Source organism: Fusarium verticillioides, chromosome 1, assembly GCF_000149555.1.
Source record: "Fusarium verticillioides 7600 chromosome 1, whole genome shotgun sequence".
Lineage (NCBI taxonomy): Eukaryota > Fungi > Ascomycota > Sordariomycetes > Hypocreales > Nectriaceae > Fusarium > Fusarium verticillioides.
Genome location: NC_031675.1, coordinates 4950492 through 4975159, shown reverse-complemented (window position 1 = coordinate 4975159; position 24668 = coordinate 4950492). Strand labels below are relative to the sequence as shown.

At 49.8% G+C, this 24668-nt stretch overlaps 8 protein-coding genes across 11 annotated transcripts; 3 read left to right on the top strand and 5 right to left on the bottom strand.

Annotated features, from left to right (window-relative positions):
• Positions 1-35: 35 nt before the first annotated feature.
• On the bottom strand, positions 36-1358 carry FVEG_00452 (protein SYM1). Its single transcript, XM_018886929.1, has 3 exons — positions 919-1358; positions 706-866; positions 36-651 (listed from the first exon to the last, which is right to left on the bottom strand). Exons 1-3 carry the CDS (start codon positions 936-938, stop codon positions 305-307), a joined length of 528 nt encoding a protein of 175 aa, XP_018742587.1. The 5' UTR covers positions 939-1358; the 3' UTR covers positions 36-304.
• A 366-nt stretch (positions 1359-1724) lies between these two features.
• FVEG_14663 (hypothetical protein) lies at positions 1725-2888 on the bottom strand. Its single transcript, XM_018903607.1, has 2 exons — positions 2407-2888; positions 1725-2348 (listed from the first exon to the last, which is right to left on the bottom strand). The coding sequence occupies exons 1-2, from the start codon at positions 2796-2798 to the stop codon at positions 1967-1969; spliced, it is 774 nt and encodes a 257-aa protein (XP_018742588.1). The 5' UTR covers positions 2799-2888; the 3' UTR covers positions 1725-1966.
• Positions 2889-3173: 285 nt separating this feature from the next.
• On the bottom strand, positions 3174-5465 carry FVEG_00454 (hypothetical protein). Its single transcript, XM_018886930.1, has 3 exons — positions 4886-5465; positions 4078-4452; positions 3174-4018 (listed from the first exon to the last, which is right to left on the bottom strand). The coding sequence occupies exons 1-3, from the start codon at positions 5120-5122 to the stop codon at positions 3566-3568; spliced, it is 1065 nt and encodes a 354-aa protein (XP_018742589.1). The 5' UTR covers positions 5123-5465; the 3' UTR covers positions 3174-3565.
• A 2275-nt stretch (positions 5466-7740) lies between these two features.
• FVEG_00455 (hypothetical protein) lies at positions 7741-7899 on the top strand (the record flags this gene model as incomplete). Its single annotated transcript, XM_018886931.1, has 1 exon — positions 7741-7899. One exon carries the CDS (start codon positions 7741-7743, stop codon positions 7897-7899), a length of 159 nt encoding a protein of 52 aa, XP_018742590.1.
• Positions 7900-9094: 1195 nt separating this feature from the next.
• On the top strand, positions 9095-12095 carry FVEG_00456 (hypothetical protein; the record flags this gene model as incomplete). Its single annotated transcript, XM_018886932.1, has 5 exons — positions 9095-9218; positions 9280-9837; positions 9908-10087; positions 10136-10680; positions 10731-12095. 5 exons carry the CDS (start codon positions 9095-9097, stop codon positions 12093-12095), a joined length of 2772 nt encoding a protein of 923 aa, XP_018742591.1.
• Positions 12096-15302: 3207 nt separating this feature from the next.
• On the top strand, positions 15303-18576 carry FVEG_00457 (hypothetical protein). Of its 4 annotated transcripts, XM_018886933.1 has the most exons (5): positions 15303-15835; positions 16075-16099; positions 16330-16408; positions 16494-18117; positions 18169-18576. In XM_018886933.1, the coding sequence occupies exons 1-5, from the start codon at positions 15832-15834 to the stop codon at positions 18207-18209; spliced, it is 1773 nt and encodes a 590-aa protein (XP_018742592.1). In that variant the 5' UTR covers positions 15303-15831; the 3' UTR covers positions 18210-18576. The 4 variants fall into 4 exon arrangements, with proteins under 4 accessions (XP_018742592.1, XP_018742594.1, XP_018742593.1 ...); XM_018886935.1 differs by having other exon boundaries at positions 16075-16408; XM_018886936.1 differs by lacking the exon at positions 15303-15835 and having other exon boundaries at positions 15836-16099.
• FVEG_00458 (hypothetical protein) lies at positions 18555-20943 on the bottom strand. The gene has a single exon (XM_018886937.1). The coding sequence runs from the start codon at positions 20560-20562 to the stop codon at positions 18760-18762; it is 1803 nt and encodes a 600-aa protein (XP_018742596.1). The 5' UTR covers positions 20563-20943; the 3' UTR covers positions 18555-18759.
• Positions 20944-21602: 659 nt separating this feature from the next.
• FVEG_00459 (hypothetical protein) lies at positions 21603-23665 on the bottom strand. The gene is made up of 4 exons (XM_018886938.1): positions 22879-23665; positions 22569-22829; positions 22496-22512; positions 21603-22442 (listed from the first exon to the last, which is right to left on the bottom strand). Exons 1-4 carry the CDS (start codon positions 23527-23529, stop codon positions 21749-21751), a joined length of 1623 nt encoding a protein of 540 aa, XP_018742597.1. The 5' UTR covers positions 23530-23665; the 3' UTR covers positions 21603-21748.
• Between the last annotated feature and the right edge of the window lie 1003 nt (positions 23666-24668).

Genomic DNA, 24668 nt, shown 5'->3' with positions numbered 1-24668 from the left:
GAGACTTGGCAGCCCACCTCGTGCTCGAAAGATAACTCGAATGAGACCCAATGTTTATCATGAAAGCCAAATAGCTATACGGCTTGAGTGGCTTATTATACCGGGGTTCAGTGTCTATCGAAACATGATACAGATTCTGTGAAATTACTGTTTATTTTCCTTTCCTCGTCACCATATACTCCCCGACCCATGGAACAAACCCAGATGATTCTCAAAAAGAACATCGATCCATCGTGAATACAGAAACACTTCTATATCTATATGAAAAGAACCGGCAGGCAATCTGCGAAGCATGGGGTGTATCTCACTGGGAGTTCACCCAGCTCAGGTAGGAGTTCCAGCCAATCGCTATGATATTGGCAAAGAACAGACGGTATTGCAAGGGAATGAGGGAGAAGTTGATGACCTGGACGGCAGGCCAGAGCATCCAGTTGGCCTTCAGGGCTGGCCACCAAGCCTTGTCGATTCTTTCCTGTGCACTCTTCCCCTCCATCGTGGCCATGCTGCCAAGGAACACACCTATCATGACAGGTGCAAAACCAAGCTGATCGCAGGCGACTCGACTGAGAACCTCAGCCTTCTTGTTCCCTGGCACGTTCACCCTGCGTGCGAGGAAAGCGAACCATGTTGTAGCAACCGGGCCGAACACAACTGTAAAATGTCAACGACTGTCGAGCTGCCGGGGTTAAGATTGTAGGAACTCACAGCCACCGTAGAGGGCCATTCGACCTGTTCGGACAAGATCATGCTTCTCAACACCTTTCTTCTCAACGAGCTGCTGAGCTGTAACATCGCCTGTAGCAAAGAGAAATGCAGTGGTAACGCTTTGAGTGAGCAGTGGACGCGCAGCCAATCTGGCGTTGTACCTAGTCTTATATGAGTATGGAGTTTCTATTTGACAGAGTCTCTCCGACCAACCAACGAATGAAAGAAGCCATGGCTGCTTTCAAGAACTGGCTTGGACGGAGTCGAAGTTTAAGAGTCCCCCGGAATAAAGATCCTCGAAAGCCGGGATGTTGGTAACAAGCCACAACGTTGAAAGGAGAAGATAGTGGGTGTTTGATTTGGGCGAGTCGAGCTAGGAGAATGGTTGGTTGTATAAAAAGAAGAAAAGGCCCAGGGAGTGAGAAATGAAAGCAAATTTCTTATGAAAGTTGGTTTTGATAAACAAAGCAGAGAAACTTTATGCTATGCACATGCACGTTAAAACTACAGCTTCAGATTCAGATTCAAGAAAAGGTAATCGAAGCTGTAGTGGGCATGACGTAGCCTTAGCAAATGCGCCGTGATAGAGGTTGGCTCGTGGTATTTAGCCTCAAACTCACAACCACCATCAGAAGCTCGACCGCGACCTGCCTGGGGCTCCAGACTTTTTGTGTCCCACTGCGGGAGCGGGCGATCTTCTAGGGGCACGCTCCGATAAGAACGCAGTGGGGGTTACATGCACACCGATAGCTGATTGTGGAATGATGTCTTGTAATTTATCGCTATAACGGTATATATATGCATGGGCTTGCGATCCCGGAATGACAGGAAATGCGGAGCTGCCAGTTGAGGTCAAGGTTACCCCAAGAAGCTAGGATATAGCCTGGAGAAAGAGGCTTGATATGATGAATGAAGTTCCATTTGAGTTATCGCTGATTGGAGTCAGAGAGTTTGAGGGCCTAGAGCTACAGTGGAGAATGCACTTGGATATATCACAGGTCTGTATACGATAACACTGCCTGACGAGTCTGTGGTCTGCACAAAGGCCGAATCTAGGGCCCTCATTGACAGTCAAAATGTCTTAGTATTCCTAATTACACTTGATAAAAGGTGTTCAACTAATGTTGGTCACTAATATCGCTGGGATACGGTGCCATTCAAGAATCGATCTGATACAGTCTAGCTGATACCACAACTCCAGTCTTCTCATCTGACCCAGCTGATCCATACCAGTCTCTCAAGAATATTCCACTTTCATTCATCACGAGGCGCTCCATGGAGACGCAGGTTCATCTCGTGACGGAGGGGTATTAGTCCTATTCCTACGGCTGTTCTTCTTCCTGACATCAACAACCTCTGGTTGCGCCTCTGCCTCCTGCGCGGCACTCTCAGCACGCTGTAGCGTCTCTTCGGTCTCGTCATCGTGATACCTGTTCTCTTCATCCACAAACAAGGCTGAATAATCTCCATCTCGTCGTTCTCGTAGACGATCAAGCCATGGTAGCTCTGGGAAATCTGGGCGAAGTCGATGGTCACAGTGTGGGCAGTCAGGAGGTAGAGTGCGCCAAGCGAGCCATTGTACGATACTATGGACAGCAAGGCCCGTATAGAATGACTCTAGAGCGATGAAAAGATGAATGATACTGATGTAGCTGTTAGTTTGTACGTAAAGCAATGTACTTCTTAATGGGGGACTCTGACAAGTTGACGAGAAGGGGAATAGTGGCATAAGCTGCCAGCATACTCAACGACGCCAATTGGTCATTCGAAATCCATGTAAAGACCAGCACAATCATACAAGCTGCCGCTAATACCACATCAAAAGCAAAGGCCATCACAGGATGTGAGAGCTTTTGCGCAAGTCCATCGTCTCGTTCTCGTCGGCGGAGGAGGAACAAGCTTCCACCAGAAGAAAATGCAAGTGGAACAAGACCGACTGCAGGAGCTGCATCGTTTGACAGAACTCCGTGAGCAATACAGAGGGGAAATGCGGGGAGAAATGAGGCGATCGCGACTAAGCGAAGCGTCCTGTGCGAAGCAGGCGGCTGGTGGTGAGCCGTGGAATCGGCCTCTGAAGGGGTGCCACTGGGCATTTTTAAGATGATTTATGATGAACAAAGAGACTCAGCTGCAAAAGGAGAGATGAGCCAAATTGCTCTTGCAAGAAGATGAATTAATTCTGTGGTAGTATTTGCAAAGCGGCAGGAAGGGACTCGTGATTAGACCCTTGTAAGTGAGGCCTGGCACTATCAGGTGGCCTGACCAATGGTGAAAGGACAAAAGATAGCATGCCTAGCTGCTTCAGCGTAGCAAATGGTTCCTCCAAGCCTAAATGTAGAAGGCCTTCAGGGAAAGTCTAAACCGGCTATTATTATGCAACAAGAAATAGTATTGTCGAGAGATTGATTGCTGTAGATCTCCCTCCCTTGTCATCTTGGAAAACGGACGACTTGCTATCAATACGCATTGGGGCTTTATGACACCTAGCAGTGCCGGCTTCTACTGTTCACTTTTTCACGAATAATCAGATTTAATGATAAATCATTGCTATCATTACGGCATTGCTGTGCACGTCCAAACAACATAATCATACAACTCAGCAACCCCGCCAACTGTCCAGCCGTATCATCGATGAATCCCTGGTTTTAACCACCCCTAAACCCCAACATCCCGTCTGAAAACGAGTACAAGCAAATAAGAGATACCCCCAAAACGCCTATAGAGAACCCTATGTATATAGCACTCTCCTTAGGTATCATGCTTCCCCACAGTAAGTTTGCGATGGGAGCTCAACGGAGAGTAAAGAAAGCCGAAGCGTACTAAGTGCTTGTCAAGAAAGAGAAAAAAAGATGAAGGACACTCAAGAGCTCTTAGTCTTCTTGCGGCCCGACTTCTTAGGCTCCTCCTGGGGCTCGGCGGCGGCAGCCTTGGTAGATGTGCGTCGTCGCTTCTTGTCAGGGCTAGCAGGGGCAGGTTTGGCTTCCTCAGCGGCGGCAGCAGGTGTGGCTGTCTTGCGCTTACGGCCGCCAGTGGCCTTCTTGGGAGTCTTAGCAGGGGTCTCAGCTTGCTCAGGCTCGTCAATAGCGGGAGCCGCAGCCACAGCCTGGAGCTGTTCAGCAATGGCATCCTGGTCGTCGGCAGGTGCTTCGATCTGAGCAGCATCCTTGATCTCAGACATCGGGACGTTGAAGTCCTCGGCGTACTTCAAGGCCTCCTCATCAGTCATGTTCTTGGCCAGAGGGTTACCGTGCTTGTAGGAATGAACACGGGCATTGTACAAGCGAAGATTGTACTGGTAAGCATTATTCCAACCCTGGGACAAAGTTAGTGGCAACTCTAACAGGAGTCAATACTCAAGGTAGCGCGGCTTACCTGCTTCTCTTGTGGCCCCATGTGAGCCCAACGACGTTGGCCCTCCTCTTGAACGGCACCCTTAGGAGCCTCAGAACCAAGGTCATTAGCGATGATGGAGCGAGCATGCTGCATGTAGAGGAAGTAAGGAGTCAAGGGACGCTTCGGGGCGTTAGGGTCAATGGTTCGCTTCTTGCGTTCCTTCTTCTCCTCAACAGGAGGAGCCAGCTCAGGAACGGGCATAATCAGCTGCTGAGCGGCGTGCTCAAAGTTGGCGAGGAGGTTGTCCTGCGAGCCTTCGGCAGTCGGCTCACCAAGCAAGAGATTTGTCTGACGAACATAGTCGGCAGTGAAAGATCGGAGAAGCTCAAGAATAGTAGTCAATCGCCCAACAGCCTACAAGGCGATGTTAGTAATATGTCTTTTGTGTTTCTCCAGGACTATAAGTGACAGTGATGAAAGGTCGAGTGTGTAAGTGGGTGGGGGGAGCTTGAGTGGATACAGGGACACGATGGCCATAGCTCTTTAGACTTTATCGAGATATGGACCTGTCAACAATCAAGTCACAGCGCGTCCCTGGTTTATAAAGGCATAGCGCAGTATGAAGCAAGGTCAACTAATAAAGAAGTGAACCTCCTCAAGATGGTCCGGTTATGGCCTTAATACGGCGACTGCTCCAGGTGTCTCGTTCTGCCAGAAGTCATGGAAGACTCTGCCGACTTGACAAGAGATGCGCCGCGGCATGGGTGGGGTGTGGTTGGTACCTAGGTCGTAGTGCTCGACAGAGGACGAAAGACATGAAATACAAGATGAAATGGTGTGGACCTACCGAATCTCTCACGCGCAGAAAGCTATCTGCCTCAACGACGCGTTGAGGCATAACAGCTTGAGGTTGAGGAACTCCAACAGGAGGAGCCATGGCCATGGGCATCGCAGGCTGAGGGACAGCGGCAATGGGCTGCGGGTGCTGAGTGTATTGCTGAATGTGTTGAGGAGGGATGGGAACGGGAGCAGGCTGTTGCTGCTGCTGTTGCTTCTCAACAGGTTGCTTCTTGGGGCGAGCCATGATTCTGGTGATGATATTGGGGATAAGGGGTTATGTTGTTATTTGAGCGTCTGGTGCCTTTCACCTGAAGTTTTGCGCCGACGATTTGATGGGGCGCGTTGAACGAGTAGTGGGACGCGATGCGCTGTTTTGTTACTGTGATAGAGTGTCAAAGCGTGCAAATCCAGGTGGTTTTGGCGCGTTGAGGGGAATGGAAATCCAGTGATTCACTGAGAAGTGCTGGAAAATGAGGGTGCTGGGAGTACTGAAGAATGGGGGAGAAAGAGAGAACGGGCGCGGGGTGGGCGATGCGCTGAATATGTAGGGGTCAGCACCAAGCGCAATCAGTAAATGGCTCTCCAGGCGGGGGCACAAAAAATTGGCAGCGCCTAATAAAAATAAAATCAGCGCCCGCCTTCCTACCCGAAAAAAAAAGGGAAAAGCTGCAGCAGGCGCGCATTCTTAGTGGCCAACCACTCGAGTGACCCTCCAAGTCCAGCCAGCACCCGGAGCACAATGGTGAAAATTTCATCACCTCAGGGCGGGGGCCTTGAAAACGGGGCTCGAGGGATCGAAGTCAATTTTCTCACTATACAGCAGCACACTCGGGCTGTTCTCGATATTCCCGCGGCACCCGATATCTCTGAAGCACAGTGGCCTCTTACACCTCTCAGCAGCCTCACCAAATTCTCCCCTAAGTCGTCAGCGATCTATCTCCCCGTACTTCCCGCTCTCGTCTCATTCAATTTAAGGCAACCCAGCCCATCGACGCCTTCTATTACTAAGGACATAATGGCCACCACTGTAGCACCTACCTAATAGTAGTAATTCTAACAGCAGAAGCAAGTGCCAGCTGATAGAACAAAATGCAAGAGCATATCAACACAACAACATCGGCGCCTTACTCGTGACAAGCCTCCATGACTTAACCCAAACGCACCAAGTTGGGATCTTTTCGCGTACATCACTCTTCTCTCACTCAGATAAAACCAAAACACAACAAACGCAGGCCCTCGACGCGCAAACGTTAATAAGGCCAGGTGAACTTTTGTGCGGGCAGCGCTGACTGGTCAGTCAACCAGTCGCAGCGAAGGAACAAATTGCCCGCCCGCGCTCAGTCGTGCAGCCTCTTGGGTGCTACTGATGCAAGTGCGGAATTCACAATGTTGCATGTATTGCGACTGTACTCGTCTAATATTTTTCAGAATTGTGCTTCAGAACCAGGGAAGCTCCCTAGACCTTTCCTTCGTTGAGGGTGTTGTCATTGTGATACTACAGATGTTGGCTGTTTGTGCATCGCAAATTCGTTGTCAATATCGACTTACACCTACGTTGAGGGCCCTCGCAATCGCAATCCTCAGAGCTGTGATATTTCAGCGATACCAACGAAGGACTCCCTCAGCGGCTTTTCTAGCGCTTTACGTGACCCTTCTCAGGGCATGCTGAAGCGATGTGTCACACCCTACGGAGTGTGTTGCCCTCCACTCACCGCTTCTCAAAACCCAATCCGAGGGTGCCGTCACTGGAAAGCTGCTGAGGACGCTGGACGTATGTCCAGGCGGGGTCATTCCAGCACCTTCACCCTTGACCTGTATATTTCAGCACGGCGCACCCAGGGGCACATGGATGGAATGACGACCACCACTACGGGCGGCTCAAGGTTCGAGCCTTTTTTTCAGGCACTTGGCGCCCCCCCAACGTCTCGCTGTGCGACAGAACCTTTGCAACTCTCAGCATAGCCCAACCCCAGCCAGGCCGCAATCTTCCCATTCCACCCAAGTCACCTGAAGCAGGGAGGTTGATTGTTTGCTCGCGTCAAGTCCTATCTTGTGCCCTGAGCTTTCTATTCGGGTTGTAATGTTATTGCTGGTTTTAGAGTGCTGAGGTCCTGGTCTCAACAGTAGGGCTTCAGCACATCCAGGCAAGTTACCTTTAGCTCTCCATTTCCGCATCATAGCCCAGTATTTTCGCCTTACAGCGCGGTCGTGAGAGTCCCGAAGCTGCCATCAGATGATTTCAGTAGCACCTAGCATCCTGCGAAGAGAACTGGCATGCTAGCCAGCCTTTGCCTATTGTTCCCAATCTTCCGAATACGTGTAGCATCAGATTCTCATCCACCTGGCCACTGATGAGACTGCAACGCGTGTGCCATAAACACTTATTAGACTTCACCTCTGCTGTACTCTCATCTGGAATTCAACGTTAAAGCTTCAGGAGATGCGAAAGAATTGTCCCATCACGTAACTTTTCATCACTTGGTATTTCTTCCACTGTCTTGGCCCCTTGAGCCCAGGTTGAAACACCTTGATGGTTCTAATCTACTCTATGATATCGTGTAGACTCTTTAACCTTGACAGATACCTTGACCCCGCAGAGCCATGGATCGTATATAAAGGCATGCCTACCTAGGTATAACATGTCTTTACCGAAAGGCCCTTTCCTTCAGACTGTTCTCGTTGTTCATATGGCGGCCCATACCACCAGTAGCCCCATGTTCATTCCGAATATCGTTTGTTGCCTGACTACACTCAACATCCTGTGAGCATAACCAAATTGTGATTAGCACACCAAACGCGAGCAAACGCGATGGCTTTGGTTTCCTGAGCCAACAACACACGTCGACACAAGGTTCATTCTTCATGCACATAGTACTGAAACTTGGCAGTGAGACCATTTCTGAGTATGCCTCCCGCGTCTTATCAAATACCTATACTTGTGTCTGGTGTCAGTCACCGATAGAAGTCAACTGTCCTCTCTTGTCGCATCTATGTCTAGCAACTAGACGCGATGAGGGGTAGAACGGCCCCTCTATGACTGAAAGAAAAACCAGCAGATAGCTTGACAAGATCCTTGATATATGTGCTTTGACTAGGTAAGTATCGGATCTTCAAAAGATAGTCATGATATCCAGGAGCCTTTCTGATGTCTTCTGATCCAGCTACATTCGGCTTATCTCAATCGATACCAGTGCGAAAGCTAATGTTTGATCAGTGATCAACTGCATTATTCCCTCGGCCACGCGCCCTCTTAAGCTTGATTCGACGACAGTCCATGGTCCCGTCGGCTCGTGTTACAGACCCCTGCTGCTGATGACAATGGAGGGGTGAGATACTTGATTTTGGGTGATGATCACACGCAATGTCAATGTACTGGACCCCTGTCACAGCTTGGAAAAGCTCCCCCCAGCTCCTCTACCCCTCGATGATTCTCTGACAAAAGTTGCGGGCCCTGGGCGCGTATGAGTTAATGCTTGGCATGATGAAGCAGACCAGACCAGGCCATCCTCCCACTGTCGACCATGCCCAGGGCCAGCGGATCGCCGGGGGAAAATGGACTTAGCAGGACTAAAGCTGCTATCGTCAGATCGAGGGAGCTTGGCATAACACAGGCCAGCTCGGGAGGGAGCCCACTACCGTCCATCCGTCTCACCATTCTGCTGTGTTAGCGCTAGACATGTGCAATGGAGGGAGGTGTGGTGGTGGCTTGACTTGTCTTGTTAAGCTTGTCTTGGTCTCACCCAAGGTTGCAACGCAATTGGTATCCATGGAAATAGCGTCAGCAAATAAGGTCATGTCTTCCTAAGGTAGTGTTTCGTTTCTGCTGGTTTGCCCTAGACTCCCACTGTCTGTCACTGTACAGTTACTATGGAGAGCACGGGCTTCTTTTATTCGGTTGCCAGCAGAAGCTGCGTCACTTGGAGGCCCAGGCCAGACTGAGGTTGCCCCTCAGCTCCCCTCCTCCACCTTTAAGCATAAGGCAAGGTAAAGTACCTTAGATCCCTACTAATCTTCCACCGTCTCCCTGTTTTTCCCTTCTCCTCCTCCTTCAGAACGACCCTCCCCCGATCCTCATTCTTTTACTGTCTTCAAACTCCCTGGAGATAACATCCTGTTCCCCTCTGCTAGCTCAGAAGGGGTTCTTTCCTATCTTTGCAGCACTACTAGGTAGCTAACATCCTGAGATACTCCCAGCTTGAGGACGTGAACCACAGTCATGTCCACATTCAGATCTCACAGCCTCCTGGTGGGGCTTGTTATCCTCGTTGCTCTGGCTTCTCCAGTCTTTGCTTTCGGTGCTGGTAACATTGCTTCAATCTCCAAGGTCGAAGGCCAAAACTGTGAGTGATCATAACCACGACCAAACACTGTCCGGCAGTGGCTAATCAAGCTCTCCTTCAGGGCGTCACGGCGATATCACCGATGCACTCTTGATCCTTTCGCAGGCTAAGGCCCTCAATGGCAAGAAGTTCAACAAGATCAACGTTTCGCGAGTCTACTTTGGAAACTGGCTTCGGGATTACTCTCAGGCCATTGATGTCGGTACTGTCAAGTCGGTCTCCGCTGAGGCCATTCGCCTTCTCCTCTGTGTCCTCGGTTTCATGACCTTCGGCTACGGCTCTGGAGAGTTCGAGGTCACCGCTGAGCGACTCGGATGCTACCGTCCTGAGGACCATATCGACAATCCCAAGGACTACGCCGAGAATGTCGATGCCCGTCAGTATGATGAACGCCTCCGTGGGCCAATCGACGAGGATCGAGAACTGGCTATCGATCCTGAGACGGGAATGAAGAACTACATTGCGAACGAGCGTGCACGTATCATGACCTCCGCTAGACACGTCAAGAAGCTCTTTAGTGGTACTATCGAGCTTGGTCGTCGATACAAGGACTCGCAACGAAAGGCAGACAAGTACGAGGCTCTCCGCCTCATGGGAACTGGACTACACTGCCTGGAAGGTCTGTAATGCCGACTTTCTCGAGCCAATTCGCTCGTTTCCAGGGTCATGTAAAGCTAACTTGTCTGCAGATTTCTTTGCCCACAGCAACTACTGTGAGCTGGCCCTCATTGAGCTCGGCGAGCGCGATGTCTTCCCCCACGTTGGTCGCAACACACAGATCGAAATTGAGGGAGCTCGTGGTCCCGTCTATCCTATTGTCACCGGCACTTTCGGTGGTGTTGATTTCTTGCACTCAGTTACTGGTGAAGGTTGGTCCTAATGCTCCACATAAACGAGAGGAGAGCTGACAGATTCAGTGTCGGACAAGCTCACTCAGAACGAAATTGAGGAGCTCGAGGGTACTCTCCAGCAGGGTGCCAAGTCTGACACTAGCATGCTTCGTGATCTTCTGGACAAAATCCCTGATGGCATCTTTGGCGATAAGCACCAGAGTGACCGGGTCGACGAGCTCCAGAACAATGCTGCTACTGCCCAGATGGAGAACACCAGTGTGTCTCCTCGTGATCCCGAGGAATTCACCATCTACATCCAGAATGTCTTTAAGCAAGTCATGCCTGCTATTGAATTCCACGACGACATTATGAAGAGTATTTCGGGTGCCATGGAGAAGATTCCCGTGCTCCCCAAGATCATCGAGCAACTGGAGGAGCAGCTCTCCGTCTTCATCTTCTCCATCATTGCCCCTTTCATTGTGCCTCTCATCCAGCAGATCCGCAATGAGCTCAAGACTGGTTCTGATGAGATCATCGCTAGCAGTGAGCGTGAGCAGCACATTGTCTTCAACGACGATGATTCTAGCAACCCCACTCACTCTATGCTTTCCAAGGATCACTTTTCCAACGTAAGGCAAGCCACACAACCGATTGTATCCGGCAACTAACTTGGATGTAGATCTTGAACGAGATTGCTGGCCGAAACGCCGCTGCGGTGGTGCAATGGGTTGTTCCTCAGCTTATGGACGCCATCGATGACGAGAGTGTCGACGTGGATAGACTCCTCGACGACATCGTCAACGGTGTGATGCATCATCCTGCTCAGCGTGACCTCGGAAACCGCAAGGTTCAAGAGGGTCGTCGCCGCTCCTACGAAGGTGTTAAGGAGTGGTGGAATAACATGGGCGACCGCCAGCGTGACGATTACCGCCAGAAGCTGACCCGAGAAGGCGTTCAGAATGGTGAGAACCACAAGGAGGGTGTTGTCGACACTGGCCACGGCCACGGATGTGCTGGCAAGCTCGAGATGCGGAAGCTGTACGGAGGTGGCCCTGAGACCCTCGAGGACAAGATTGCTGGTGCTGCGGCCGACGCCATCTTTAAGGGCGCTACCGGCGCAATCTCCGGCATGGTTGAGCAGAACACTGGCTACAAGATGCCCTCTTCTTCCCGTAGGGAAGAGAAGGAGGAGGGTGGTCTTAGCGGCTTCCTCAACCAAGCTGGCTCTATCCTTGGCGGTGCTTTCGGCAGTGACGAGACTAAGAGACAATCCAGCAGTCACCGTGAGGATGATGGCTCCTACACTAGAACTGAAGTAGAGTATGGTCGCCACGGTGATCGCTACGGTCAGGCTGAGTATTCTCAGACACAGCGCCCTGACGGTAGCCAGCAGTCTGAGTACCGTCGATACGAGCAGCAAGACTCCTCAGACGGCCGTCACACCGGTGGTTACGGATATGAGGAGCGAACTGAGACTCACCAGAGTTACTCTGGAGGCTACGAGCAGCGCACTGAGCGGCATGAGTACTCCGGCTCAACTGAGAGCCACGGCCGTCGTCGTGACGATGATGAAGGCGGCTACGGTGGTGGTAGCAGCTACGGCCGACAGGAGGAGAGCAGCTATGGCGGAAACAGTAGCTATGGACGTCAAGAGAGCAGCTACGGTGGCAACAGTAGCTATGGACGCCAAGAGGAGAGCAGCTACGGCCGCCAAGAGCAAAGCAGCTATGGTGGAGGTTATGGAGGAAGCCATGAACGCCGTGACGAGGGCGGCTACGGTGACAGCAGCGGTGGTTACGAGCGTCGTGATGAAGGCGGGTATGGCGGCAGTGGAGGCTATGAGCGTCGAGAGGAGAGCGGCGGTTACGGTCGCCGTGAGGAGGGTGGATACGGGGGTGACAACTATGGACGCCGAGACGAAGGTGGCTATGGCGGAGGCTCTGCTGATGAGTATCTCCGCCAGAGCCAGGGGGGGCATGGACGTGAGCGCCGTGGCAGCAACGAGTATGGCGATAATGGTTATGGTGGTGACCGACGTTGGTAAATTGTTAAACAAGACAACGGTTGGGAAAACTCTCAGTGAGGGAGTTCACCATCATGCTTAGATAACAGAATGTTGGGCCAAATGAACGAAAAGAATTTAAGGTAACGGCTGGATTAAATGCGTGTGAAATGCGATCGTGTTCGATGTCCCACGAGATATTTGTGAACCGACCTTTCTCTACGGTTCTTGGGTTCTATTGTAATGATACCTATTTGAGGATATCGAAGAGCATCCAGAACGCTCTTCCAGAAAACGCCTTGAAACCCTCTGACGATGTCTGAGTACACGAAGCCATATGCAAGGCCTTTCTCAAATGCGAGTTTGTATCAGGATATTGTAAATGGCTGGGCTTGGCCTTCTTACTCAGACTGTGACTGTGCATTGCTGATCTGTGCAACATAGACTGAAGATCTCGCTGCAGGCTACGTCCTATCGTAGTTCTCCTCTTTACTACCTGCACAGTATGAAAGCCTATGTTTGTTGGTTCTCACATCTGAGTGGTATTGGTTGTCCCCTCCATCACGCTTGTGTTGGCAGGTCTCAATGCAGTGAGGACGGATTGTCAGTGTCATGAATCATGATGTTGCAACAGGGCAATTAAGATGCGAACTTGGTTCGACAGAAAGTGTAGTTTTCGTCCAAATGTCCCGATGTTCTCATGCGCAGGATCCTAATAAGGCACAGATCTCAGGGATGAGACCTTATCTCTGAGTGTGCTTCGACCCTGAAGGTATCTAAACTGTCTGCCTCAGGCAGCAATAATATGGATAGGATCGCCCGCTTTTGATTGCGTATTACGTCAAGTGGCGTAGCACGAGGAGGCCGGGATCTTCTAACCTCGAACAAGCTCTTACAGGGATGCGACAAGGGGCAACAGTTGACTTTGTCTTGTCCAAACTCCGAAGTTCTGCCTTTTAGGTAGGTATTCAGTCAGAAGCATGAACTGCCAATATCTGCAGACAAACCGACAGTGGACAAGGCTGTATGTATGAATTGTTGCATTGAAAATTTTCCCGCGTTTGATCGTCATTTCAAAACCTGATATACAGTACCTACTCATTAGGTACGTAGGTGCCGTTTACCGAGATAGCTGCAGCCACAAGGACCCTCGAATAAAGGATAGGCACTCGAATTACCTACCTCGGCTTGCTTCCAGGATATCGAATGCAGTGTAGTGAGTCGGTCGCGCACCCTGAACTTCGTGTAGGGCCGTCTCATTATGACTCCAGGGTTCATCAAATGACAAGGCCCTTTGAGTGGGCGCCAGCGCTTGATTGCCCTACCCGTCTGTCTCTGACGGTTCAACGGGTGACCTCTTGGGGTGTCAGCCAGTCATTAGCGCCCAGAGACATAACCCTCCTTATCCATCGGGGAGGAGGATTTTGAGTGCGCTGCGCCTCCCCGTCTTCGCGGAGGATAATGGTGACAGTGACACGAGCAAGGGTTTAAAGAGAGTGAAGGGCAACTCACATCAGCAGTGGGCGAAATTGATTGTCATCGACGGATCAGCAATACGTATCGCCGTTGATCATTGAGTTTAGGTTATAGTGGATGACTGAACCTGTCGCGGGAGACAAGCTTTGGTCACAGAAGCTTGGCTGGGTACAAGGTTATGTTAGGTTAGATCCGAACCGTTTCGTCAGGCCACTGCTGAGTTCGAACTTTGAACTCTTTCGAATGTAGTCTGTACGTAATATTCGGAATGCGAAAGCTACCACGAGTCATGTACAATCAGTGACGAATTGCTTTCTATCTCTAGGCAGTCCATTGATTGATTCACTGGCAAAAACTATGGTTGAAATTCGACGTCGTACTAGGCTTCGTCAACTAACTATTCAACTGTCACCGTTACAATTAAGCTCTCGGCAACTCCCTTGTATCTTAACTCTGTAAAAACCACGAGGTGATGGTGAAAACTCTTTCAGCCTGCATTTACATACACGGCTTGCGTCCGAGTGATACGGTAAAAAACATCCATGTCCTTGATGGTGAGAGATAAAAAAAGGGGCATTCAAGGATTACGACTGCGGGTCAAGTATCCTAATACGTTCAAGTCTCGACCAACAAGCTTTTGGTTTGTGGGGAAGTGGACGGGACAAATCTTGACTGCCTGATCTTATCCTTTTCTATCCTTTCCTATTCTGAGGTATGTACTCTGTAAGTTGATGTTGATTGATGGAGATGGAGAGCACAAGCTTTGTTGTACCACTAATGCAGATTGCTCTGTTAGGTTATTCTAGACTGTCTGTTTGCTACTCTCACACTCGCTCGTCTGATATCAATAACACCAACTGGAATTTCGAAAACTGAGATCATTGGCTTGCTCTAACTCACCTGGACCTGGCCAACTCCGTTATTATTCCCGACTCGGGCTTTTACAAGCATCCATCCATCTGGCCTTAAAGTCCGAGCCAGAATATGAGTTGTGCTGTTTGATTGGCCACCCCTCAAAAGTCAACATACCAGATAAATAAAATAAAAAGAAAAGAAAAGAAAAGAAAAGAAAAGAAAAGAAAAGAAAAGAAAAAGCGACAATTGTCTCGATATTCCTGCTTCCCAAATGCTCGGGTCGTCAAGAGATAGCCGGCTTGGCAACAGCCATCGCTTTGACTTATTTTCCTTCTGCTGCTCTTGTTCCTGCGCCTAAAACAGAGCTAGCTCATCGTAGCTGTAGCTGTTCCTGTAGCTCTCTTTTGATTTGGTCGATTTGCATCGTGGCCCCCGACACTTTTCGCACTTTTGGAGTTGCGTCTCAAAACGGACTTTTATGTACGTGCCTGGACCGACTCGTCATTTCTGCGGGATCACATCGTCTCACTTTAGTATCATTATTTTGTCATGGAGTCCTGATTCTGTCAGTTAGTTCCTCTCGATTCTTTTGACCTTGAAAGATTAACTTAGTTGATTCATATCACTTCGATAACAGTGCCTGCATAAAATTATCTTATACCCGCACACCCTTGTTCCATCGTCACACTCTAACAACCGAAACGCGCCACCAACGAAACTGCCCAAATTCACTCAACCGTTCAATCACTCTCTCCACCCCCAACCCTGCCTGCCCTGCCATTTCATCGAATCCAGTTTCCCAGTTCAGAACTCCCCCTCTCTTTTCGCGGCTCAGCAGGAGGCAGGAGGCAGGGCAGGGCAGGGCAGGACAGGACAGGACAGCCCAGGCAGGTAGGCTTACTGCACTTCAGTTCGTCACCCCCCAAAAACACTCACTCGCGCTTTCTCCCTTTCGTATTGCCTCTCCTTCCCCTTCTCCACCAGCCCGGCCACTCTATCCATCCACATCCGCTCCCTCCCGTGCCTGCCTGCTGGCCTGCTTCTTGCTTGTCCTTCTGTTCTTCCTCACCCCCCCAGCGGTGGCAGCCACAATCAGCGTCCGGCCCATTTCCAGTTTCCACCCTCCGTCCTGGTTTCCCAAACCCAAGTCCAGGTCAAATCAAGTCCACCTTACCTACTCTCGCTTGATTCTCTCGCTCTTTCTCTCCCCCAGGAACGCCAACTCGTTTGCTCTTACTTGTTTACTCATTCTCATACTCAGTCTCAAGTCTCAATTCCAGTTTTCACCTGACTCCTCCAAACGTTACTACGTCCTCACAAACTCGCTTCAGCCAGGTCATTCATCATTGAATCTTCACTGTCAACCTGGGCCGTCACTTGTTTTTTTGCGCCTTTGGTGCACGCCATATAATGCCTACGATTCCATGATTGAATATGTTTTAGAAGCATGTGTAAGTTATATCACTCTCTGTTCAACCAACCTTTGTCATAACCTCTTATTTCTCCCTCCGTCTCGTCTTACACCACATGGCGATTGATTGATTGATTCATTGCTCCTACCCGTTCTCCCCGAAGGGCGTCTGTCCCTTTCCGTTCCGTTCCTGCTCATCCGCGCCCGCGGGTTCGAGGCCAAGAACCTCGCATCATACCCCAGTCTTGGCATCCCACGAACTGACATCAAACCGTCCAGCGCTCACCGAGATACGAAATGTCGTGTATGTCTTTACTCCATCCATTATGTCTCTTTACCTGCAATGTCGTTGTATCCCCGTGGCCGTTCTTCTCATCATCGTCACTGGCGTGACATAAACGACTACGCCGTCCTCGACTCCCCGCTCGCACCAAACTCAGCGAACCACACGACATCGCCTGCCACCTTCCGATCAGACGACCTCACTCGCCATGCTTGATTAAAGCTATGAACATTGCTGACCAATTTCATCAGCCTCCTATTCAGTAATCCAGTATGGAGCGGCGCCAGCACGGTCCCGTCGACAATCATCCGAAATCTCACGGCTCTTTCGGTGCGTTGATTCACTTGACATCTATCATTCCTTAGCGATGAGGCTACTGGAAGACTCGGCTGGCATTAACTAACCATGCAAACAGTCCGACATAGCATATAAGGAGCGAATTTCCACCAACATTACCACACTAACCGCCACGAATGCCGACTCGTCTAATGGCCTTATCACCGGCCTTCTCTACGTCCCCGACCTCGACAACGACCGTGAGTGTGACCAGCAACAATACCAGTTCATCCCCCGAAATGTCACCCGCCGAGATAATCTCCCTCCCACCAATTACAATCTCATCGCTCTCGCGCCGTGGTTCAGCATCGACTGTACCCTAGCCTACCTTGCTTCTGCGCGTCTCGACCCCATTCGCGCTTTCATCTTTTACAAACCTAACAACTCGTCAAATCAACCTCAAGATGCGGACTCGCCTGTTTGGAATCTGGAAGATGGTGGAGCCTGGATGACCGTCAACAAATATCCGATTTACGCCATTTCTGGTCAAGAAGGCCAGAATATGATGCGACAACTCAGTTACTATTCAGGCAGTGTGGACGACATACCGTATGGCGAAAATATCAGCACACTTTATGGCCCGAACCCGAAGGATTATGTCCGTATCTGGACCGAACTCAGCGTTCAGGATGAGTCTGATATTCCACCCCTATGGGCGTTCTTCCTCATAGTAATTGGCGCCTTGCTAGCCATATTTGCATTCGTATCGATAACCATGCACCTTGTACAACGAAGACGACGTATATCACTTGGAAAAAGAGTTGAGTCTGGCGAAGTCGATCTCGAAGCCATGGGAATTAAGCGCCTCACAGTACCTGCTACCCATATCACCAGCTTTCCTCTATTTACTTACAACGCGGACCCGGATTCGACAGCGCCTCCTCCTACCCCATCATCTACACGACGCATGCGAAGTAGCCGAGGATTCGACCAGCGGAGCATACGATCCGGTGCCAGTGTCCGGAGCAAAAGATCGAATATCGGAGCCTCGGGCGACAACGCTGCTACTAATTTTCAGCCTAGCTGTCACATCTGCCTCACCAATTTCGAACACCGAGTCACCATCATTCGAGAGCTTCCTTGCGGTCACATATTCCATCCTGAATGTATCGACGAGTTTCTGTCGAAGAACAGTTCTCTCTGTCCTATGTGCAAACATTCAATGTTGCCCAGAGGTTACAGTCCAAGGATCACTAACGGAATGGTGCGTCGAGAACGTGCTCTGAGGAAATTACGTCAGAGAGTTGATCTCGAGGATCTATCTGAGGAAGGTGATAATACGAAGATGAAGGACTGGAGTAAACGACTTTTCCGAACTTCACCATCACCTTCACGGCCTTCCTCGTCGCCACTTGTGAACTTGAAACTACCCAACTTCAGACGACAGCCTGCTACAAATACAGCGGCGAATGAGGAGCAACGAGTAGAAACGCCATCAGCATCATCCACCCCCGCACAATCCCAAGAACCAGGACCAGAACCAGAAGCAAACACTCGCCCACCAGCTCCAGCCCAGATTCCAAAGACAAGGAGGCCTAGACCTCGACTTTTGAATATGCTCCCAACACAGCCAGAGAATTCCGAGTTGAACACAGATCCAACGCCAAGACGTGGAAGCCCTTCTTCGTTTGCTCGACAACGCATGCGTGAAATTGCAGCCAAGAACGCGCCTTTCGACGATCCGGACTCTCAGAGGGCGATATGTAAGTCGTTAATCTAAATGGTCTTGGAAGCATACACTAACATGATCACAGGGCTACGAGCACTCTCAAAAGTTTTCCCGGGGTATTTCTAATTCTGCTTTGATAAATATCATGGTCAGAACACATCTCTTGCATTTGATGGGGCAGCATAGGTCAGGCGTTTATGTCATGGGCAGGGTTTTGGGATCTAGGCCGATCTGCTAAGGCCATTGATTATACGACTTTTTTCGGGTACAATGGTGCATTGGAAAGGCATTTAATGAGGCGTTGGTTGGATTTACGAGAATTGTATATACAGGGGCTCGTTGAGAAGATAGGAGGTGCAGAGCAGTGGGCTAGCAATGGCATCCCATCTACTAATTATGTGTTGTCCAGAATATGCATCAAAAAAGCATATACCCAAACAATATACAGTCATGATATGAAGCAACATGAGTAGCACTATGAATTGGCCAAGGTGTTTATATTTTAGATCAGACTGTCGTATGTTTCCAAGAACTAGCTATTCCCCTATATGCACAAGTATATCTGAGGAGTCCAATCGTTCATATTTCTCGCTCTAGGTACGCTCCAAACGCCAAACATAATCCAAGTTCAGTGATTCAAATTCCTAGGTTCTGGTTTCTGATCATCATACACTGTTCAATTCCCTTCACCACGCTTTCCTTTGCCTTCTAGCAACGGCTCATTACGAACTCCGCCTCTAGCAAGTGCATCTCGAACACGATCATTCTCGGCAGCACGAATTCTGCTTCTTGCGTCCTCCAGACGTTCGACGCCGCGATCAATGGTCTCGATATGCACGCTCAACGGGATTGGAGGTCCACTACCGATACCATTGCGGAGCACCTCTGGCTCAGCAACTCGGTCACGCAAGTCGCCCAGACCAGCTTGAATGCTCTCGAGTTCGAGGATAAGCGCGTTGACCTGTGCGACTGCTGAAGAACGCTGTGCGTCAACCTGGCGCAGAAGAGCCAGTTGGCGGGAAAGACTGTTGAGTTGGTTCGAGTTTGCACCGACAAGTGTCCAGATATTCCAGAGAACATTTTCACGACGAGATGCTGTATCGGCAGAGGAGCGAGAACTGATGTCGTAAATGAGCATCAGATGATCCTCAGCTTTTGTAAGCAGGCGCAGAACGGCCTGCGCTTCAAGGATAAGGGTCGCGATACGATCCGAGACAAGAGCCGTATGTTCAATATACTTGTCTAGGAGAACTCGCTCGTTGAAGATATGATCTGTAGTTGGCTGGAACGGGTGAAAGAGCCACGACGCCCAGCCAAGAATAGGCGAAGGTGAGGAAATCGACTTCCCATCATCTGTTTCTGGGGATAGAGTATCGAGATAACGAGACGTCCAGCGATTGATGCTTATGACAGCATCAACAGCCGACCCAACATGGGTGTTGAACTTTTGCAAGTCCGAAGACGTCTGCCTCGCCGTGTCGATGTAACCGTCGAACTCAAATAGCAACTCATCGCGAGCTTGTAGATCGCTGTGTCGCACAAGGCTGCGTAAATCTCGGATGGCCGTTTCGGATCTCTTCATCTCGAATGGGAGAGAGACTCCATCAGAGCTCTTCTCAAGAACTTGCTCGAACTTTGACTGAACATTCATGAGATCATCGAACTCAACGGGTGATCCATCGCCTCCCGCAGGCACTATCGTATCCAAGGAAGGACAAAACGGAAGATTCAGTAGCGATGCGCCCGGGATACGGCAAAGAGGAGATAGAGATGCGGCGATAGAGCGAGTTGCCATGTTCTGTGCAATAATAAGGCCACCAAAGCAAAGATAAATGGCCAGTAGAATCGCAAAAGGTTTCTGAGCGTAGCGAAATGCCAGCCCGATAACGTTGAGAAACCATGCAAGTGTGTTGTATATCGCCGCCGGGACGCTTTGAGCGATTTGATTTCCAACTGTTGGCGGTGGCTGTTCGCGATATTGGCGGCGATGATATTCGTCCTCGGTCTCATGTCTTGCGCGCGTATTTCTCTGCTTGGGAGGACTCGAAGTTGGTTGATTTCCTCTTCTCCTCGCACCTTCATTGCCGCCATATCCTATGCCCAGCCCTCTTATCGTGCGCTCACTCCTACTTCCATCACTCGCAGTATCGATGCGCGGCATGTGAAATTCTGGATCGGGTGATCGAAAGACTCGCTCTCCGCTTACGCTCACACTTGCGCGCGAAAGACTCGGCCTGAATGGCTCTCGTAGAATGACCTGCTCGTCGTCTGGGTCCGCCCCAAAGTCGCGAATGCTGTCCTGCGATGCGAAGCTGAGATTTCCTTGGGAAAAGGGTTGTGAGGGTATGTTGCCTGAGGATGTAGGTGGTGATGATTCCCCAAGTGATGGGAGGATACTTGTGTCGAAACTATCGTTCTCCCCTTCAACAAAGCGCCACGAGTCCTCGGGTCGAAGCTCACGCTGGCGCGAAGATACCATGTTGTTCACCTTCGGCGCTCGAGTACGGCAGAGTCGCACACGAGCAGGCGTTACGGTAACGTCGCCTCAATCAAAGAATTATACGAACTGGACGTCCGGTCGCATCAGATAGGCGATTTGTATGATGAAAGTGGTGTATTTATAATGTAGAATGTGAGATAACAATATGCGCCAAGTTAGATCGTGAAGCGCTGACTGGCGCCCTTAGCGTAGGCAGGCGGAAGTTCGTTCTAGGAGCGGTGAGTCATCGGCAGTTGTGATGATCGTTCACGGTGATTGTTGACGGGAGTGCGCTTGATGTTTCAGATCGTGAATGGGTGTCAAAATGAGGTTGATGTTGTTAGGTTGTTGTCTTTATGAATGATGTAAGAGCAAGGTCAGGTAGGCGAGGCGGCAAATGGAGCTTCATGGCTGAGCGAGGTTAAGTGAGGTCACTAAGGTACCTGCGGGGAATGACAAAGACACTGGAGATGAAAAGTTACTCAAGTTGGACATGTATTGCTCCAAGTTTAAATCAACTTCTTATTTTAATTTACCTTACATCGAGTAACGTATGCAGTACGGAGTATAGCTTATTGTCTGCAATTTGTTATGGCCTTCACTAATCAATCGACACCTGAAGAGTAACATCTGTCAGTTCCATTGTACATATCTATGTACATAATTAGTAGACCCTTGTCGCCCTGCCTAAGTACCTAGCGCCGGTCAACAGTGGGGACATGTAGAGGCTGACCGAGACCTCGTGGTCAATTTATTTCAAGTCTAGGGTATCAGCCGTCACCATCTTAATTAGACGTCAATGAAAAAATAACCAACATCAACTGCTTTCCAGCTATCAACTTACCAAGGCACTTCTGGATTATTACTAAGTTTACCTCAGTGGTCAAGTTTGCAGTTTTCGAAAACCTAAAATATTGCCAATTGAGTTCAAAAAATAGCGAGGTGTTCGAGCCCTATATAGGTAGGTATTCCTGTCCCGGATGCCGAACATGCAACTAAAACTGATCAAGTAAACCGTGAGGCGTTTGTAAAACCAATCTTCCATCCTTCAACCATCTCTCGCTTGTATCATAGATTTGAACGAGACTCAGAAATCCGGGTTAAAATTTTCACCATTTCCTCCTCCAGAGTAGGTCAAACTATTATCTACTAAGTTATGTGCAAACAAACCAAGGACGCATTGCCGTCACTTCTCAACTTTCACAGAAACCGAGCCTCCCCTTGATTTGTCATCTGAACACCCTGTCTCCATGTAAATATCCGAAACTGAACTTCCTGCGTCGTCTGTTATATCCCAGGCTGTCATACTTCCGCCAGGAGCTGGAGTTAGATTTCCTGCCCAAGCTACAACACTCGTCTCTGGCTCACATTGCAGCGAGTATGATGGCAGCCCTGACCAACCACCCATATGTTCCAATGTGGGCGACCTGAGCCAGAGAGAGTCCCCCTCGGTTACAGGCGCAGGCCTATCACCAACCGCTGACGTAGCTTGAGAAAGTTCCATATACCCATGCTCATGGCCGCCTCTGCCCAGTGCCTCCATGAAAAAGTCAGATAACACCCTTGACCTGGGCCAGAATTCCCCAGACTTTTTGAGGAACTCTGCCAGAAGCAAAACTCTAGATCTGTAATCTGGCTGCCCTGCACCATAGAGCACAACATCACGCAAAGGTGAGGCTGCTTGTTCCAAATCAAGTAGACATGAAGGGGAGAACTTCTCTGGTACAAGCTGAGAGCCAAGTAGAGCCATCAGACGCAATGGTGCCTGGAGAATCACTGGTAGCGGAGCGCCATGTCCTGTAGCAACACTGTGAAGTAATGAAGCCGCGATATGTTCATCCCAGTGTCCGTAGAGATGAGCTTGCATCCGGATCTCGAGTCTTTAGAGAGATTTAGCCATCTGAAAACGACGTTCCAGGGACATTTGACTTACCCAAAAGAGACCGCTAACTACAAGGTAGACTATGAGTAACCGAACTAGCCCCTGAACGGGTCAAAGAACTTACCGCATGGTATAAGATCATATCAAACATGCCATCTTCCCCCACGCGACTTTTCTTCGTGGGGCTGATTTTGAACCGCCAGGAATCGATAAGCTGACTTGCATACTTGAGATTGTGCCGGGCTGCCTGAAAACAATCATGAAAAAGCGGTGCCACATGAATATCGTATATACGAATAAGATCAACGAAGTAGGCCCAAGAAGAGTGCTCGCGAGAGAGGTTCAGGCGATCGTACTCTTCAAGAGTTATTGAGGCTGGAATATTCTAATGGAAAATCAGCGTGAAGTAGCTACCTCGAACAGGAAATACGCACACCGGCCTGGTAGTCCCAATCCTCACACGGAAGTCCTACCACAAAACTGGGCCCAGGGGGGTAGAGTGTTGAGTAAAGCTGATTCTGTCGCAAACCAAGCAACATCTCGTGTGTATATAATCCCCAATATGTCCGGCGGCATGATTCAGCGAGGACTGGGTCTGTTTCCCTATCCGCGAACTCTTTGCTCTGAAGTTCCAAATGAGAAGCCAGCGCAGAAGCTTTGTTGAGCATGATTTTACTAACGTTGCCAGGCTGTCTCCCGAATTCTGCAACAGAAAGACACAGCAGTGCTTGAACGGACCAGATTGTTTGGGAAAGAGTGTCATGCGACATTCGGTAGGCATTCTGTTGTAGCTGTGTCTTGTCGACATTGTCCAAGTATAGAGACCCAATGTAGGTAACTGTGGCCACGAGGAAACGTAAGTTTTCTGGTTGCGTTTTGCAGAGATCCTCCAGTTTCTTTCTTGGGGGTAGCCAAGAGTGGGTGACGTGAAAGTTGGCGTAGTAGAGGTCGAATGGATGTATGGTACTGCAAGGTGTGGAAGGTATCATTTGGGGAAACGGAATGCCGGGCTCAACAAGGTCTGGCAACGGTGTGCTCTCCATACTATCATCTTGATCGGTCACAAAAGTCTCTTCCTCCTTCATACTTGTCTTTGATTTTCGGACCCCTCGACGTGACTTGGTGTAATGACACGGTTTGCCTTCTTCTTTGCATCGAGTGCATGGTGTACCTCCACTGCACTTTATATGCTTATAACGGCAAGGATCGCAAGCTGAAGAGATACGCTTCTGGACTTTTGAGATTCCCGTACTAACTCGTTTCTGACTGGAGTTGAGTCCAACCCCTGGTGAAACTTCGTCTTGTGAGGAACTTGCCATAGCTTGATCAACGAACTGGATCTTCGAAGACGACGAAAGGGGGTCTCAAGACCCGTCCTGTTTCTCTTAGTTGGCAAACTCCAGTGGTAGGGCCCTACAAGTAGGCTAGAGTCGATAAAGGATGTGTCGTGGCACCGAACCAAGCTTGTTTGTCAAGAACCAACTGGTTGAACAGGTTTGTGGTAAGTGCCGGAGCCACGGAATATATGCACGCAGAATAAGCAATTAGAAATGGAAAGAGGCGGATGGAACTACGAGTTCAATACAAATACATGGTATCAGTGCAACATGGTGGAGGCGTAGGGCAGAGAAGATGGTCGTCAGGCTTAACAAAAGCAAATCATCCAATGCATCATGATTGGAAGAGGCGGATAGTTGAGTTAGATCCAAATCTCAGAACCATGTTGTAATACCTGACTCCTCCAGTCATGTCGGCCCCAGGGAGGTATGTGGCGTGGATATGGGCTCCCAGTCGAGGACCAGGTAGGGGAAGCTCTGTCAAAAAAGGGCCGCCTGCATCTCCATGTCAACCTTTATCCATTGAGAGTTATGACAGGTGTGACCTAGAAGACAGACGCAAGTGACCATGTCACTGGTCTGACGTTCCTTGGTCGCAAATCAAGAGAGTGAAGAGGGAGGGGCAAAGAATGGGCCGCCCCCCGACTCAATAATGGCAACTCTGGCACAAGAACCGGGTTGCTGGTGCATCTGGCACTCGGAGATTTTCACAGAGACATACTAGACAGCGTGTGCGTGTCGTTTGATTATGCGTTCAGGGGTTGCCGTTAAAGTGAAGTCTAACCAGCAAAGGCGGGCTGGCCTTTAATGTTGACAGCTGTTGAACGTCCGCCCGGGGCGGGCCTTGCAAAGCTCCCGTCTCTCCTAAGACAGCAAGCAATATGGTC

Excerpts from the sequence above, each read along its gene's own strand:
- FVEG_00454 (XM_018886930.1), bottom strand. The coding sequence starts at position 5,122 with ATGGCTCGCCCCAAGAAGCAACCTGTTGAGAAGCAACAGCAGCAGCAA. Across the intron at positions 4,453-4,885 it reads TTCTGCGCGTGAGAGATTCG|GCTGTTGGGCGATTGACTAC; the intron begins GTAGGTCCACAC and ends ATCGCCTTGTAG. Across the intron at positions 4,019-4,077 it reads TGGGGCCACAAGAGAAGCAG|GGTTGGAATAATGCTTACCA; the intron begins GTAAGCCGCGCT and ends ACTTTGTCCCAG.
- FVEG_00452 (XM_018886929.1), bottom strand. The coding sequence starts at position 938 with ATGGCTTCTTTCATTCGTTG. Across the intron at positions 867-918 it reads ATGGCTTCTTTCATTCGTTG|GTACAACGCCAGATTGGCTG; the intron begins GTTGGTCGGAGA and ends ATATAAGACTAG. Across the intron at positions 652-705 it reads AATGGCCCTCTACGGTGGCT|TTGTGTTCGGCCCGGTTGCT; the intron begins GTGAGTTCCTAC and ends GACATTTTACAG.
- FVEG_00457 (XM_018886933.1), top strand. Across the intron at positions 16,100-16,329 it reads ACCGAGATACGAAATGTCGT|CCTCCTATTCAGTAATCCAG; the intron begins GTATGTCTTTAC and ends CAATTTCATCAG. Across the intron at positions 16,409-16,493 it reads GAAATCTCACGGCTCTTTCG|TCCGACATAGCATATAAGGA; the intron begins GTGCGTTGATTC and ends CCATGCAAACAG.
- FVEG_00458 (XM_018886937.1), bottom strand. The coding sequence starts at position 20,562 with ATGGTATCTTCGCGCCAGCGTGAGCTTCGACCCGAGGACTCGTGGCGC.
- FVEG_00459 (XM_018886938.1), bottom strand. The coding sequence starts at position 23,529 with ATGAAGGAGGAAGAGACTTTTGTGACCGATCAAGATGATAGTATGGAG. Across the intron at positions 22,830-22,878 it reads ATTGGGACTACCAGGCCGGT|AATATTCCAGCCTCAATAAC; the intron begins GTGCGTATTTCC and ends ATTTTCCATTAG.
- FVEG_14663 (XM_018903607.1), bottom strand. The coding sequence starts at position 2,798 with ATGCCCAGTGGCACCCCTTCAGAGGCCGATTCCACGGCTCACCACCAG. Across the intron at positions 2,349-2,406 it reads ATTCCCCTTCTCGTCAACTT|TATCATTCATCTTTTCATCG; the intron begins GTCAGAGTCCCC and ends CAGCTACATCAG.